Source organism: Elephas maximus, chromosome 8 (assembly GCF_024166365.1).
Source record: "Elephas maximus indicus isolate mEleMax1 chromosome 8, mEleMax1 primary haplotype, whole genome shotgun sequence".
In the NCBI taxonomy this organism is placed as follows: Eukaryota; Metazoa; Chordata; class Mammalia; order Proboscidea; family Elephantidae; genus Elephas; species Elephas maximus.
Genome location: NC_064826.1, coordinates 91,754,585 through 91,772,033, shown reverse-complemented (window position 1 = coordinate 91,772,033; position 17,449 = coordinate 91,754,585). Strand labels below are relative to the sequence as shown.

General features: G+C 46.5%; 1 protein-coding gene across 10 annotated transcripts in view; it reads left to right on the top strand.

Annotated features, from left to right (window-relative positions):
• NOD1 (nucleotide binding oligomerization domain containing 1) overlaps positions 1 to 17,449 on the top strand; it is an 84,113-nt gene that overhangs the window by 40,772 nt on the left and 25,892 nt on the right. For 9 of the 10 annotated variants that reach the window (XM_049893238.1, XM_049893241.1, XM_049893239.1 and 6 more), the window contains 7 exons: positions 1,640 to 3,464; positions 5,994 to 6,077; positions 8,213 to 8,296; positions 9,027 to 9,110; positions 12,050 to 12,133; positions 13,036 to 13,119; positions 15,921 to 16,004. In XM_049893238.1, the coding sequence (XP_049749195.1) occupies positions 1,640 to 3,464; positions 5,994 to 6,077; positions 8,213 to 8,296; positions 9,027 to 9,110; positions 12,050 to 12,133; positions 13,036 to 13,119; positions 15,921 to 16,004 (2,329 nt within the window). The remainder of the gene's footprint in view (positions 1 to 1,639; positions 3,465 to 5,993; positions 6,078 to 8,212; positions 8,297 to 9,026; positions 9,111 to 12,049; positions 12,134 to 13,035; positions 13,120 to 15,920; positions 16,005 to 17,449) is intronic. The other variant, XM_049893242.1, reaches the window with a different exon arrangement.

The window sequence follows — 17,449 nt, the reverse complement described above, 5'->3', positions numbered from 1 at the left end:
AGTCTTTCACAGTTTAGGAGGCTAGAAGTTCAAATTCAGGGTGCCACACAGCCTCCACCAGACTGGGTCTAGTACAACTAGATGGTGCCCGGCTACCACCACCAACTGCTCTGACAGGGATCACAACAGAAGGTCCCAGAAAGAGTTGGAGAAAAATGTAGAACAAAATTCTAACTCACAAAAAAAGACCAGTCTTACTGGCCTGACAGAGAATGGAGAAACTCTGGGAGTATGGCCCCGGATGCCCTTTTAGATCAGTAATGAAGTCACTCCTGAGGTTCACCCCTCAGCCAAAGATTAGACAGGCCCATAAAACAGAAAAAGACTAAAAAGGGCACACCAGCCCAGAGGCAAGGACAAGAAGGCAGGAGGGGACAGGAAATCTGGTAATAGGAACCCAAGGTTGTGAAGGGAGAGTGTTGAAATGTTGTGGAGTTGTTAACCAGGGTCACAAAACAATACGTGTACTAACTTTAATGAGAAGCTAGTTTGTTCTATAAACATTCATCTAAAGTACAATATAAAAAAAAAAATTTCAGAGTGCCAGCTCCAGGGGAAGGCTTTCTCTCTCAGTCTGTTCTGGGAGAAGGTCCTTGTCATCAATCTTGCCCTGGTCTAGGGGTTTCTCAGCACAGGAGCCCCAGGTCCAAAGGCGCTGCTTTCTTGGTGGTATGAGGTCCCTCTGTTTCTCTGCTCACTTCTCTCTTTTATATCTCAAAAGAGATTGACTCAAGATACAACCTAATGTTGTAGATTGAGTCCTGCCTCATTAACGTCACTGCCTCTAATCCTGCCTCATTAACATCATAGAGGAGGATTTACAACACCTAGGAAAATCACATCAGATTACAAAATGGTGAACAGTCACACAGTACGGGAAATCATGACCTAGCCAAGTTGACAGACATTTCTGTGGGACACAGTTCAATCTGTAAGAGCTGGTTTTTATGTTAATTTACCCAGTTGTGGTGTTTTAGATGAGGGACAACTCAATTTTAATCCAGGTTAATGATGAAGGTCATATCCTATCACCAGAGGTTTTGGCATCCAGTTTTATGTTTGTTGCAAGAGCACGTGTTATAAGCAAAAGAAAGGTGAGGGTAGTTTCTTCCTTAGCAGTCATCATTTCAATGAGTGGATTGTGCTCTTTGAATAGGACTGTGGGGTCGGGGCGGGGCAAGCAGGCCATCCAGCGTGGCCCTCAGGTTTGAGAGGCCCTCCATTTCTGGCTGCAGGTCAATGACAAGCTTGTGCGGAGGAATAAGGGAGGCCTGTCACTGTGAGTTGGACCCGACTTGACGGCAACAGGTTTGGGTTTTTTTGGTCTGAGATACTGATCCCAGTTGAGATCTGTCGCCCTCTGGCTGGCTAAATGGAGGCCAGACAGAGGGATTGAAGCCCCAGGACCTTCAGATTCTGGAAGGTTGGCTCCTTGGGGCTCTGGAGGGTCTGCAGTTGAGGAGTTGCAGGCGGCCTCAGGGTCGCAATTGTGTTTTTTGTTTGTGTATGTGCTTGCTTCTCCTACTTGGGGTCCTCCTGTTTGATGCAGTTTCTTCTTCTGTGTGTCTCCCTCTGCCCCCGCCTCTCACCTGACCCCTGTCCTCCTGGGATCGCTGTTCCTGCCCCGCTGTCCCCACAGTGAGCAGGTACACCCAGAAGCTACGGCATCACCTGGGCCGAGACTCCAAGTTCATCCTGTGCTATGGCCAGAAGGAGGAGCTCCTGCTGGAGGAGGTGTACACAGACACTATCATGGAGCTGGTCAGCTTCACCAACGAGAGCCTGGGCCCTCTGGGCAGCCTGGCTGGCCTCCTGGACCACTCCACAGGCATCCTCAATGAGCAGGGTGAGACTGTGTTGGTGTCTGGCGACGCTGGGGTGGGCAAGTCCATGCTGCTGCGGCGGCTGCAGGGCCTCTGGGCCTCAGGCCAGCTGGACACTGGCATCAAGTTCTTCTTCCACTTCCGCTGCCGCATGTTCAGCTGCTTCAAGGACAGCGACACGCTGTGTCTGCAGGACCTGCTTTTCAAGCACTACTGCTACCCGGAGCAGGACCCCGAGGAGGTGTTCGCCTTCCTGCTGCGCTTCCCCCACACAGCCCTCTTCACCTTTGACGGCCTGGATGAGCTCCACTCAGACTTCGACCTGAGCAGTGTGCCTGACACCTCCTCCCCCTTGGCACCCGCCCACCCCCTTGTCCTGTTGGCCAATTTGCTCAGCGGGAAACTGCTCAAGGGGGCCACCAAGCTGCTCACAGCCCGCACAGGCATCGAGATCCCACGCCAGCTCCTTAGGAAGAAGGTGTTTCTGCGGGGCTTCTCCCCCAGCCACCTGCAGGCCTACACCCGGCAGATGTTCCCTGACCGGACGCTGCAGTCCCGCCTGCTGGACCAGCTGGAAGCCAACCCCAACCTCTGCAGCCTGTGTGCAGTGCCCCTCTTCTGCTGGATCATCTTCCGCTGCTTCCAGCACTTCCACGCCACCTTCGACACCACCCTGCAGCTGCCTGACTGCAAGGTGACACTGACTGATGTCTTCCTGCTGGTCACTGAGGTCCACCTGAACAGGACACAACCCACGAGCCTGGTGCAGCACAACACTCGGAGCCAGGCGGAGACCTTCCGCTCTGGCCAAGGGATGCTGCACACGCTGGGCCAGGTGGCCCACCAGGGCATGGAGAAGAACCTGTTTGTCTTCAGCCAGGAGCAGGTGCAGGCCTCCCAGATGCAGGAGGGGGACCTGCAGCTGGGCTTCCTGCGGGCCGTGCCGGAGCTGGGCCCCGAAGGGGAGCAGCCATCCTATGAGTTTTTCCACATCACCCTCCAGGCCTTCTTTACAGCCTTCTTCCTCGTGGTGGATAACAAGGTGGGCACGCAGGAGCTGCTCAGGTTCTTCCAGGAGTGGGCACCTCCTGGGGAGGCGGCAGTAGCCTCCTGCTTTCCTCGCTCTCTCCCTTTCCAGTGTCTGGGGGGCAGTGGCCTGGTGGGGGAAGACCCCTTCAAGAACAAGGACCACTTTCAGTTCACCAACCTCTTCCTGTGTGGGCTGTTGTCCAAAGCCAAACAGAAACTCCTGCGGCACCTGGTGCCTGTGGCAGCCCTGAAGAGAAAGCGCAAGGCCCTGTGGGCACACCTGTTTGCCAGCCTCAGGTCCTACCTGAAGAGCCTGCCCCGAGTCCAGGTTGAGGGCGTCAGCCAGGTGCATGGGATGCCCACCTTCATCTGGATGCTGCGCTGTATCTACGAGACGCAGAGTGAGAAGGTGGGGAAGCTGGCGGCCAGGGGCATCTGTGCCAACTACCTCAAGCTGACCTTCTGCAACGCCTACTCAGCCGACTGCAGCGCCCTCTCCTTCGTCCTGCACCACTTCCGCAAGCGGCTGGCCCTCAGCCTGGACAACAACAATCTCAATGACTACGGCGTGCAGGAGCTGCAGCCCTGCTTCAGCCGCCTTACAATCATCAGGTGAGGCTGCCGGGCCCAGGGAGCAGCAGGTGAGGCCCGGGGGTGGGGGGAGGCTAGGCTTGGGGACACCAGAACTAGCATTGTGGATCAGGAACTCCTGGACCACCCTTTATCCTGGGATGCATAACCCTTGGCTTCAGAATATCTGCACCTTCTCTCTCTCAGGTGGCAGAGGGCAAGGAGCAAAGCTTTGAAGTCAGGCAGAGCTGGGTCAACACCAGCTGAGTATCCTCGAACAAGTTGCTTAACCTGTCTAAGCCTCAGTGTCCCCATCTGGCAAAAGGAGATGATAACAATCCTAGCGATTACGATAAAAGCAACCAGCATTTGTTGAGTATGGGTGCAGTGCATTACAAATACCCCCTATATAATCCTCTTAACAACCGTGTAACACAGGTATTGTTATTATTCCTGTTTTTGCAAAAGAGGAATCAGAAGCACAGAGAAGTTCATAATGCTCAAGATCACACAGCTGGAGCATGGTGGAACCAGGATGCATAAAGATGCCTACCTTTTAAGATTGATATGAGCTCAGAGGTAGCCTGTGTAAAGTTTTGGGCACATGAAAGCTTTTATTATTGCAGAAAAAGCAGACCTTGTGCTAGTTGGTATTGGTTACTTTCCATGATCAAAGCCAGCAGCCCTGTGCCGCCAGGATGCTCAGTAAAGAACGCCCACTCTGGGTTGTTTTCCTGTTTGATTGTTGAGGGGAGAGAAAGGCACCTAGTTTCCTCTGTTAACGCTTCCTGTGTAAAATAAACCTTTGTGAAGCTCTAAACCAAAACCAGAAACCAAACCCGTTGCTGTCGAGTTGATTCTGACTCAGAGTAGAACTGCCCCATAGAGTTTCCAAGGAGCACCTAGTGGATTTGAACTGCCAACCTTTTGGTTAGCAGGTGTAGCGCTTCACCACTATGCCACCAGGTTTTCCTGTGAAGCTCTACCAGAGTTAAAATTCTCCATTACCTGGCTCAGACAATTCTCAAGAGCAGTGGGGATTTGGAACAGTTTCTCAGGGCCTGTTGTACCAAGGCCAGTGTGTAAATTGTGTGGGGATGGAGGGATGCTGGGAGCCAAAGGCTGTCCTTGCTTGGAAATTACAAGGGCTGGAGTCTGTTCTCTGCCCTCATTGAGGGCTCTGCCTCCCTCTATAGCCTTAGGCATTTTCACACCCAGGGCCTCACTTTGCCATCTTGCCCAAGCCAAGCCAAGCCCAGTGCCATCTTATAAAATGGAAATTCTGGTTTAGTGTGGTGGTCCACTCCATGCCTGTTTCTCCCTTGTGCGGAATCTAGAGGTGGGCAGCTCAGGGCTAGCAGGTGGCTCCCAGGCCCACTGCTGTTAGCTGCTCGATCCTCCCTGCTGCCTGCCTGCTACCTTCAGCCATCAGTCTGCATTCTAGCTACCAGGAAGAAGGGAAGGCAAAGAAGGGCATATCCCGGTCTTGTAAGACTTCTTAGCAACTGCTAAAAATACTTCTGCTTAGATTTCATTGGGCAGAACTTGGTCACAAGTGCCCAGCTACAAATTGGGAGATTCTGTTTCTAAGAGAGCATAAATATTGGGAGTCAACAAATACACCTTGTATGCCACCTGGGATGGCCTTCCCTGAAGGTGCAGTGTATGCACACACTAGGTCCCAGGCTGAACTGGGTACTGTGAGGGGTGTGAATGGGTACAGCCTGTCTGACCCCATCATTTTCTAGGGCCTGAAAATCAAGCCTTTACACGTTCAGCCTACTACTTAATACACAGGGCAGCAAACTACAGACTATAGGCCAAATTCAGCCTAGAGCTTGTTTTTATAAATAAAGTTTTATTGGAACACACCACGCTTATTCATTTACATATAGTTGCTTCACACTAGAAAGCTAAATAGTTGTGGCAGATACCATATAGCCCACAAAGCTTGAAATATTTACTACCTGGACCTTTACAGAAAAAAACTTGGGCAGCCCCTGGTCTACTTCCTTACCTGATCCCTGGCTCTCACCATATCTCTCACTCCCATCTGTCCCCGAGCCTTATTCTGTCCTTCAGCTCCACCTCAATGACAAGATAGAGGATTTAGAGGATTAGGGTGGTTTGTTATGGGGGTTTCTTGGTAATGAAAACTTGTGTTTTGCCACTTAGCTATGTTAAAATTTCCTGCTTGTATAGAGACTTCCCAGAGAAATTCCAGTACATGGCTGGCCCTTGTCCAGGAGATACTCACAATCCCAAAGGCCCTGTTCCTGGCCCTCCTTCTAAGTCTGGCCTAGTTACTTAGGTTACTGAGTTGGCATCTGCACTTTGCCCACACAGACCACGCCACACGAGGAGTCTCCTTCAACAGCAGCACACCTGACCTTTTCAGGTGGCAGGTCAGGTTTAGGGCTGCCTGGCTGGCTGTTACAGCCATTCTCATGGCAGGTGTGGATAACCGGGAAGACTCCAGGGCCTGTACACTTCTGGGTCCTTGTGGAATTAATGCTTCTTTGTAATGAGCAGCTGCTCTGATTTTTACTTGTCTTTCCTGTTGTGTTTCAGACTCAGTGTGAACCAGATCACTGACAGGGGGGTGAAGGTGCTATATGAAGAGCTGACCAAATACAAAATCGTGACATTTTTGGGGTATGTATTTCTCAAGAAACCAAACCCAGTGCCGTCGAGTCGATTCCGACTCATAGCGACCCTGTAGGACAGAGTAGAACTGCCCCATAGAGTTTCCAAGGAGTGCCTGGCAGATTCGAACTGCCAACACTTTGGTTAGCAACTGCAGTACTTAACCACTACACCACCAGGGTTTCCTTTCTCAAGAATACTGGGCCCATTACACAGTTGTAATGTAGGGCAGCAGCAAATTGCCATTTGTGTGGGTCACTGGATGGTTGAAACTGATGGCCCATGTCACTGGGAAGAGCCCTGGACTGGGAGCTGAGAGTCCTGGGTTCTGCCCTTGGCTTAGCCAGTATTTACTATTCAAGCAAGTTGCAAAACTTCACTGAGCCTCTGCCTTCTCACTTGTAAAACTGACATCATAACAGGGACAAGTGATGTTTGCAGAGGGATCAGTCATGGTTCAGTGGTAGAATTCCTACCTTCCATGTGGGAAACTCAGGTTCTATTCCTGGCCAGTGTACCTTATACACAGCCACTACCCATCTGTCGGGGGAGGCTTGCATGTTGCTATGATGATGAACAGGTATCACTGGAGCTGTCAGACTAAGATGGACTATAAAGAAAGGCCTAGCGATCTACTTCTGAAAAATCATCCAGTGAAAACCCTATGGGTCACAGTGGTCCAATCTACAACCAGTCGTGGGAATGGCACAGGCCCGGCCAGTGTTTCGTTCTATTGTGCATGAGATTGCCACAAGTCAGGGGCTGACTCGACAGCAGCTAACAACAGCTACAGTTTTTGTGCAGCTGGTTTCAACAGGTTATTGGGGGATGAAATGAGAGAATATATGGGGGGTATGTTTTATAAACATCAAAACACTATGTGGGGATTGCAAACTGATGTCACAAAACAATATGTGTATACATTTTTGTATGAGAAATTAACTTGAGCTATAAACTTTAACCTAAAGCACAATTAAAAAAAAAAATTCCACCATCATTTAAAAAAAAAAAACCCACTATGTATTAGGTTTCAGTAGTATGGGTTCCTAAACCCTCATCCAAACTCTTGGGGGCAGACGTGAATTAGAATTCAGTATATATACAATGGTAACACGCCCAGTGGGGTCTTGTCCAATACCCCATTTTGAAAAACTTTAATATTTCTTCAGCAAAATATATGAATATTCAAACCAAGTGGGATAAATGAGAACCATAATTAGTTCACATCAGTTTCCAAAAGAGTTATGGAAAGCTTAGGGCTTTCAGAGCCTTGAGAATTTTGGAGTTTGTGATAAGAGATTGTGGCCAATACAACCAGCCGCACGGCTGCTATTGATTGTGTAAACTGGAGCTGGCCGTTCAGCTTCTTTGAGTCTCAGCTTTAAAATGAGGACATTTAAAATGAAGCAAATGGTCCAGGCCCCTTTTCAGCTCTGGTGTTCTGTGTGGTTATGGAATACTCAAAACCTCAGTTTAGTTACCACTTTCAGCTTCTTCTTACCTTATGGTTGAATTACCACTATCAAGTGGTAAAATGACTAGAAGGTAGACACTGAGAAGGTCCCAGTATTTGGAGAGCAACTTTCCCCCCCCGCCATGATTCTGATTGTAATCTTCATCTAATAATACCCATCACCTACCAAAAAGTCAGCAGTTCGAATCCACCAGCCACTCCTTGGGAACCCTGTGGAGTGGTTCCACTCTGTCCTGTAGGGCCACTATAAATCAGAATCAACTCAGTGGCAATGGTTATTTTATTATTATTTACCATTTAGTGAGCACTTACGTGCCAGGGCTTTGCGTTATCTCATATAATCATTAAAAAAAAAAAATTCATATAATCCTCTGTGAGAGAGCTATGATTTGATTATTACTTCTGTATTACAGATGGACAAGCTGAGGCACAGGGAGGTTAAGTAACTAATCCAAAGTCATAACGCTGGGGAAAGTGGTGGAGATGGCATTTGAGACCAGGCTGTGGGGCCCCCAAGCCCCAAACCCTGGTGTCTATGTGCTCTTTCTTTCTCCTTCTAACCCAGGCTTTGGAAGGCATCAAACAGCACCTACTCACTTTTTTTAAAAAACTGGGATCATTAAATGACATTGGGAGTTACAGAGTCTCATGCCTGTGCTTTCTCTCAAAGCTTGTACAACAACCAGATCACGGATGTGGGAGCCAAGTACGTTGCCAGAATCCTGGAGGAATGCAAAAGCCTCGCGTACCTTAAGTAAGTGAAGTTGGATGTGACAGGTTCCTTAACAGCTGCTCTTCTCCATCACTTCTCTTGGTCACCCCTTCCATTACTCAAAGAATAAATGTCACCCTAAAGAGCTTTCACCCTAGAGTCTTCTGCTTGCCCCAGAGGAGTAGAAGGCAAACTGGCCATGTGGAGAAATGATAACTGGTGGTGAGGCTTGGACTTCATTGGTGGGGCGAAGGCTTGACATTTTGATTTCACAAACTGTTGACAGTAAGGAAGGCTGTAACTCTCACCCTCTCCTGAGTACTAGAAAAAGAAGTCATCCTCCCCCTTAGCTAATGGCAGGCAAGAGCTCGATCCCCTCCTTGTCATAGGAATGTCCAGCAAAGGGTCCAGAGCGCTGGACTCGGCTCACCTTGGACCATTCGCAGTTAATGAGAGGGACTACCTAGGGTGCGTGTGGAAAGGAGGGATCCTCCTGAGGTTCTTTACAGAACCTCGGGGGGCGGTCGAGTCCCCCTGTTTTTCCAGAAATTACAGAACATTAGGAGAGGAACCCTGCCTGGCTGGCTTCCTCAGAGCTTCAAGTCCTTCCCTGACAGGAAGCCCAGGACATGGCTTTAATGGACTCCAGGGTCCAAGAGAGAGACCACACCTCCTAGAGGGGCCAGGAGGGGCTCTTGTGCTGGGGAGGTGGGCAGCCTGTCATTGGAGTCCCCTCATTCCAGAGGTAGACTGTCCATGACTCTCTCTACAGGCTAGGACTAAACAAAATAACAAGTGAAGGAGGCAAGTGTCTCGCCCTGGCTGTGAAGAACAGCAAATCAATCTGTGACGTTGGGTGAGTAGAAGCGAACGCACGTGTGTATGTGATGTTGCCTGCTTTATGTATGTGGGGCCAGCCAGGCTTTTAGTACGGAAATCTACCAACAGGACCACAGGGGCAAGCTGTGGGAAAGTGGCTGCAGAGAACTTTCACCACTGATGCCTCGGAGGCCCCCTGGCTTCTGCGTGGGAAACCTTGTGTGAAGTCCCAGGATTGATTACAACTAAAATTGCATGGACTTCTGTTGAACTCATGCCCAAATCAATGTTGCCACGATCTGCACACGGAGGGAGGTGTTCTAGCCCTATATGATATAGTGGGGAGAGGGTTTCTACTGTGAAGTTTCTACAAAATGGGCTATATTTTAAGAATATGATGTATCTAATTTATGGAGGGCACTGGGTTTTTTGTCTTTTTTTAATGGAGGCTTTTTAAAGCTTTTCATTATTGTTATATATTTTTTATCTGATTATAAAAAAAGGCAGTTTTATTTGGAAACTGAAAAATATGAAAAATAAAATAAAAATCACTCATCAGAAATAATTATGATGCTAATGAAGAGTGAGCTACTTACGTCAGGTGGTCACTTGAGACTATGTTGGCATCTCCTGTCTGGAGGGGAGATGGGAGGGTAGAGAGGGTTAGAAACTGGCAAAATGGTCACGAAAGGAGAGACTGGAAGGAGGGAGCGGGCTGACTCATTAGGGGGAGAGTAAGGGGAGTATGTAGTAAGGTGTATATAAGTTTATATGTGAGAGACTGACTTGATTTGTAAACTTGCACTTAAAGCACAATAAAAATTATATAAAAAAAAAGAAATAATTATTGTTAACATTTGAGGTCAGTTAAACTTAGCCTTCCCTTCCCTCCCCTCCCCCTTCTCTCTCTTGCTCCATTTTTTAAAATACCAAGGAAAAAAAAAAAAAACATTGCCATCAAGTTGATTCTGACCCATAGAGACCCTAGAGGACAGAGTAGAACTGCCTTATAGGATTTCCAAGGAGCAGCTGGTGGGTTTGAACTGCTGACCTTTTGGTTAGCAGCCCCGTTACTTAACTGCTGTGCCACCAGGGTTCCTTTTAAAATACAGTAGAGTTCGAACTATATACAGAATTTTATCCTACCTCTTTCACTAAATCTCATGTCATGAGTAGTTTTCCATGTCACTAAAAAATTTGATAACCACTCAGTTCTATAGTACACACACTTTATAAGTAAAATGCTTTGAAAAACTCTTACTATAGTCAGTATTTGCTGGAATGTTTAGCAAACCATACATGGAGGTTTGTAGGCAGATAGCTTGCTTGGTGTCTTAGTTACCAAAAAAGACGAAACCCGTTGCCACTGAGTTGATTCCAACTCATAGCAACCTATAGGACAGAGTAGAACTGTTCCATAGAGCTTCCAAGGAGCGCCTGGTGGATTCAAACTGCCGACCTTTTGGTTAGCTGCCAAGCTCTTAACCATTACACCACTGGGGTTTCCCTTGTTTCCTAGCAGCACTATAAACTCAAATACAGTAAGTGGGTGGCTTTAGAGAGGAGAAATTTATTTTCTCACAGTTTAGGATGCTAGAAGTCTGAATTCAGGGCACCAGCTCTAGTGGAAGGCTCTCTCTTATGTCCTTTCTGGGGGAAGACTGTTGTCGCTTTCAGCTTCTGTCATCGTGGCATTCCTCAGTTCCTTGGTGATCTCCATGTGGCATCTGTCTTATCCCATTTGTGTCCACTTGTCTCTGTGTCTATGTGATTAGGTTTAGGATACACCCTATGCTGATACTGTCTGATTAACTTCACGAAGAAAACCCTATTCCCAAATGGGATTACATCTACAGGTTAGGTTAGGACTTCAAACATATTTTGGGCCGGGGGACACAATTCAACCCATAACACTTGGTGACAGTATGTTGCTGAGGCAGCCACAGCTCTGCTATAATAGTGCTTTGCATATATTAACTCGTTTAATCCTCACAACAACTGTACGAAGGAATACTCTTATTCTCATTTTACAAATGAGGAAACAGACTCAAGAGGTTACGTAACTTGTCTGAGGTCACACAGGTAGTAGGTGGCAGAGCCAGGATGTGAGTCCAGCTGTGTGGCTCTGAAGCCCAATGTCTTACCTCAGGCTCTCAGAGAGGCCAGAGCCTCTCAGATTATCTGCTTTGGGTGAGAGTATGGCTGTCATTCCAATTCCCTCTCACCCAAGACTGAGACAATCCATAGTGCATAGTTTGGTAACGTCCTCCTTACATAAAGGGAACATTGTCAATAAGGTTTCTAAATGTGCCCTGGTGGCGCAGTGGTTAAATGTTTGGCTGCTAACCATAAGGTCAGCAGTTCGAATCCACCAGCCACTTCTTGGAAACTCTGTGGGACAGTTCTACTCTGTCTTATAAGGTCGCTATGAGTCAGAACCGACTCGATGGCAACGAGTTTGGGTTTTTTTGGTTTTATCTTTGCTTCATGGCATGCTGACTGTGTCCTCATGAAGGGCTGTGACTCCCTTGTATGAAGGTGGACTGATGCTGGCAGCCCAGCACCTGCACAGGACCTTCCTTCCAGGCTGGTGCCCTCTTCACCCTCAGCAGGTGACATGCAGGTAGTTTCTTTCTGGAACCAGCCCTGAACTTAGCCTCTCTGACTGACAGCTCTCCAAAAGCTCAGGGGTGAGACATGGTCTCTAGTTATACAACTTGCTCATCAGCTTCTGTTCACAAGGCTTCTACTTCTCTTTATTCTTACATTTCCCTTGGCATTTGAAATCAATCCACAGCAGCCCACTCAGGGCCTGGGGTAAGGAATTAGTCTTTAGGCCACAGCTCCAGGGACCAAAAAAAAACATCTGCCTGTTGGGTATGCCATCAAGCCATGCCACTAGCAGAAATTAAGGGGTGAGAGTGGCTGTATCGTTTTTTGGGGGAACTAACTTTCACCGTCTTGCCCTGCCACCAGGATGTGGGGCAATACAGTTGGTGATGAAGGAGCAAAGGCCTTTGCAGAGGCTCTGAGGAACCACCCCAGCTTGACCTCCCTGAGGTAACTGCTGCCTTCTAAGACCCACTGTCTCCGGGGGGCTTTCTAGAGGGAGTGTGGCCAGTGTGGCCACTCTGTTCTCCTCTTGTTTTGCCCATGGAGGAGCCAAGGGAAAGAGGGCACGTGGCTTTCCTAATGGGGGTGCAGTTTGTGTGTATGATATTTTTTAAACTTTTTATTGTTGCATAAGGGGCATACAGTAAAGTATATTACTCTTAAGTGTTCAACTTAGTAAATTTTACGTATGTACACACCATTGTAACCACCACCCTGATTAAGGTAGAAAACATTTCCCTTCCCCACAGTTTCCCCATGCCCCTTGAGGTCTGGGGAAGAATTAGTCCAGATAAAACTGAAAGGGACATTGGCTGGCAAATCTCTTCCCCTTCCTAATTCTCAGAACAGTACTGGGACAGACATGCTCCTTCCTAGTCCTCTTTTAGGTCTCTGGCCAAATCCCAGAGCCTTGGTGTCTCCCTCTTACCCATGTCCCTCCTGCCACCAAAAGGGAATCCAAGATGGTGGGGGGTAATAGCACAGACCCTTCTTTATGAGAAGAGAAGGAACTTCTCCAGGTCTCATTGATGGGGTTCCTAAGCCCTTTGCTTATGTAGAAACCTGAAGAACCAAGCCCAGTCCACAGTGTGGGGCCAGGCCTTGCTGGTGTTCCATTTCCTGTCTGGTCAATCCTTGAGCAATCTTGCACCTGTCCTCATGCTCTGAGCATGGGCGCTGAAGCAACAAGGCCTGGGAGCTGCTGGTGCAGCCAATCACTTCTGCTTCCTGTCACAAATCAGCCTGGGCAAACACCACATCCAGCTGGAGTCTTCCTGGCCGCTTTGGTTGCTGAAGCCAAAGCTGAGTGTAGAAGTGTCTGATAATTGCATCAAGCGTTTCCTTCCTAGTCTTGCATTCAACGGCATCTCCACAGAAGGAGGAAAGAGCCTTGCGCGAGCCCTGCAGCAGAACACGTCTCTGAGGATACTCTGGTAATGATCAGAGTCGTTTTGAAGGGTGGGTCTCAGGAATTATTCGAGGGGCTGCACACAGCCTAAAAGCTGGAAAGCTTCCTCTTAATTAGAAAGGCTTTAGCCTGTTCCTCAAAGTTAGGTTGATAACTTAATTTCCTCTTAAGGAAAAACAAAACACCAAAACCCATTGCCGTTGAGTTGATTTTGACTCACAGTGACCCTACAGGACAGAGTAAAACTATCACATAGGGTTTCCAATTCTGTAATCTTTACGGAAGCAGATTGCCGTATCTTTCACCCATGGAGCTGCTGGTGGGTTCGAACCGCCTACCTTTCAGTTGGCAGCTGAACATTTTAACCACTGCGCCACCAGGACTCCTTTAATTTTCCCCTAGAGAAGATTATCACCATCTCCAGAGGCACCAACAGGTACAGAAGTAGGACATGGGCCCCAATTTGGGCCAGCTGTCCACATCAGGATGTAGCCTTCCTGCTCCAGCTCACCTACCCCGTGTCGCAGGAAGCCCTCCAGGGGCACTCATTAGGTGACTTTTGCCCTCCTCCTGACAAGGCTTTTTGTTCCTTTTGTGCCATTTAATCTTCTATTTTTATTATATTTTAAATAAAAGATTTATTTTATTTACTTGTATCATAAGTTCCTTAAGAGTGATAGACTTCCTCCACTCCCAGTTCATTAGATATTTGCTAAATTAGTTACTGCAAGTACTGAAGAATTTTTAATGAGAGTTCTGATCTCGAACCTGCTGGCCAATGAATACATTTTTATTCTTTTTCCTTCAAAAAAAATCTTTTAAAATAGTAAAAATGTGAAACATTGAGGTCTGGAAAGTAGTAAGTGGAAGTACCTCCCTCATCATGTTTTCCAGATGTAACCTTTTCCTTTTTTCTGTGTATATTCAGATATATACCCATGTATATGTTTTTTTTATATGAAAAACATTTTTCGTACCCCCCCCCAAAAAAAAAAACAAATTCTTTGCCCTTGAGTCAATTCCAACTCACAGTGACCCTATAGGACAGAGTACAACTGCCCCGTAGGGTTTCCAAGGAGCAGCTGGTGGATTTGAACTGCCGACCTTTTGGTTAGCAGCTGAGCTCTCTTAACCAGTGTGCCACCAGGGCCCCAGCATTTAGCAAGTGGCTTTAAAAAAAATCTTAACCATGTATGTATTATACATGCTTTTTATACATCCCTTTATGCCAGGGTTTCTCAATCTCAGCATCATTAACATTTTGGTTCTGATAATCCTTTGTCGTGACGACTGTCCGGTGTGTGCATCATAGGATGTTTAGCCGCATCTCTGGCATCTACTCATTAGATACCAGTAATACTCCTGCCAATGGTGATGATCAAAAATGTCTCCAGACAATGCCAGTTGTCCCTGGAGAGGGTGTTCTGATGATAGCCCCCTGCTGAGAACCACTGCTTTCATAGATAATGTTAATGTCTAGCATTTCCTGAGTGCTGACTGAGTGCCATGCACTATTCTGGGCATTTTACCTTAACTCACTTCACAACCACCCTATAAGCTCTGTACTATTACTATGTACCTGTACAGTTAAGAAGACTCAGGCCCAGAGAAGTTAAGCCACCAGTCTGCGGTCTCCCTCCTAGTAAGTGATAAAGCCCTGGCGTGTCTGGCTCCTGCATACAGCGACACGCCATGCTTTCCCGCCTCTTCCTTTCCTCCCTCACTCCTGCCACGGGCGGCATGATGTTCCACTGAGTGGATGTTCACAATTTACTTAATTTGTCACCCCAATCAATAGACATTTAAATTTGTTCAAATGTTTCCTTATGACACATAACTACAATGTATAGTGAAATATATAAATCCTTATGTATATATCTTTGGTCACTGCCAGGTAAATTTCTAGAAGTGTAGTTGTTGGCTCAAAGTGTAACACATTTAAAATTTGGATAAACCAAAACCCATTGCTATCATGTCAATTCCAACTCATAGTGACCCCATAGAACAGGGTAGAACTGCCCCATAGGCTGTAAATCTTGTAGGAAGCAGACTGCCACATCTTTCTCCCGTGGAGGGGCTGGTGGTTTCAAACTGCCGACCTTTTGGTTAGCAGCCAAGCGCTTAACCGCTGCATCGCCAGGGCTGCACAATTTGGATGGACACTACCAAACTGCCCTTCTAGGAATGATTCTGTATGTTCTTTCTATTCCATTCTTCTTTGTCATTCTTTCATCCACTGTCACGATAGCATCCAACCCTGTTTTCAAGTGCTTTACCCAGACCACTTCTGGCTTTAAGGGTGGTTGGGGGACTCCCTGACTATTAGTCACTAAGCTAGGGCTCTTCATAACTAGCCTCAGAGCAAAGCACCAAGCACATTCTTTGAAATTTAAATATTTATTTTACGTTTGGTGAAATAGACATAGCAAAACCTGATCAAAGCAAGCACTGAACACATTTCATATGTAATCGGCAGGCTTTTATAGGTCTTCATATGACTGACTTTGGTAACACTGTCAGTGATGTTCAAGGGATTTGGGGAGACCTGAGAAGGAAGCAATGGCGCCCCATTTTCTGTGAAATCTGAGGGCTCAGCAAGGATGGGGAGGGAGCGTGTATCCTTGCTGCAGGAGGCTGGGTAAAAGCTTTCACTGGAAATGAATCCCCGTTTGTCATCCATGGAGTTGAGAGGTTGGGCTTAAGCTGGGCGGTTTGCTGATTCTCTCAGCAAGTGAGCAACAGCGTACGCTGGAGAAACCTGGGCTGGGTTCTGCTATTCGGGATGCAGGCAGGACTCTCCTGAGTAAACACCCCTTTCTTTTCTAGGTTGACCAAAAATGAACTCAATGATGAAGTGGCAGAGAGCTTGGCAGAAATGCTGAAAATCAACCAGACTTTGCAACATTTATGGTAACTCAGAGAACCTTTTTAGAGAACCTTAGAATTTCAGACTGTGCGACTTTTTAAATCTTTTTTGAGATAAAATTCACATACCATAAAACTCACCCTTTTAATGTCTACCATTCAGTGGTTTTTAGTATATTCACAAGGTTGTGCAAATTTCATTTTCTTAGGGTTGTTTTTTTTTTTATTGTGGTAAAATATATATAACAAAAAATTTCTCATTTTAACAATTTTGATATGTACAATTCAGTGGCATTAAGCACATTCTCTGTGTTGGGCAACCATCACCACTATCTGTTTCCAAAAGTTTATGACCCTAAACTGAAATTTAGTGACGCTTAAGTAACAACTCCCCACTCTCCCTTCTCCTCGCCCTCTGGTAACCACTGTTAAACTTTTGTCCCTCTGCATTTGCCTCTTCTAGATACTTCATACAAGTAGGTCATACAGTATTTGTCTTTTTGTATCAGGCTTCTTTTACGTAAGTTCTCCAGGTTCATCCTTGTGGCCTGTATCAGTGTTTCATTCATATATTCTCCCATTCTGTGGGTTTTTTTTTTTTTTTTTGCTTTCTTAATTTTGATGAAGTCCAGTCCAAGTTTACTTTTTCTGTGTTGCTTCTGCTTTTCGTGCTATATCTAAGAAAGCATTGCCTAATCCAAGCTCATGAAGATTTAAAACTTTGTTCTTCTAAGAGTTTTATCATTTTAACTTACATTTAGGTTTTGATCCATTTTTAGTTATTTTTTGTGTGTGGTTTGAGGTAGAGGTCTAAACTTCATTCTTTTGCATGTGGCTATATATTTATATATATATATATATATATATCTAGTTGCCCCAGCGTCATTTGTTGAAAAGACTATTCTTTTCCATTGAATTGTCTTGGCATCCTTGCCAAAAATTAGTTGACCATAAACATATGGGTTTATTTCTGGGCTCTGTATTCTATTCTGTTGATCTGTATGTCTGTCCTGATACCAGGACCACACTCTCTTGAGTATTGTAGCTTTGTATTAAGTTTTTAAATCAAGAAGTGTGAGTTCTCCAACTTTGTTCTTTTTCAAGATTGTTTTGACTATTCTGGGTCCCTTGCCTTTCAATATGAATTTTAGGATCAGCTTGTCAATTTCTGCAAAAAAAAAAAAAAGAGCCAAACTGTGCTACTTCTAGAAATGCTGGTGGCGTAGTGGTTAAGTGCTATGGCTGCTAACTAAAAGGTCAGCAGTTCAAATCTGCCAGGCGCTCCTTGGAAACTCTATGGGGCAGTTCTACTCTGTCCTGTAGGGTTGCTATGAGTCGGAATTGACCCGACGGCAACAGGTTTGGGGTTTTTTTGGTGCTACTTTTACGTCTCTGTTTGTTTTTTCCTTGGCTTCCAGACTTTCTTTTATGCCTTCCCCTAGGTGCCATGCTAGTGCCTCTGCAGAAAGCAGAGCTAGAACAGGGCTAGA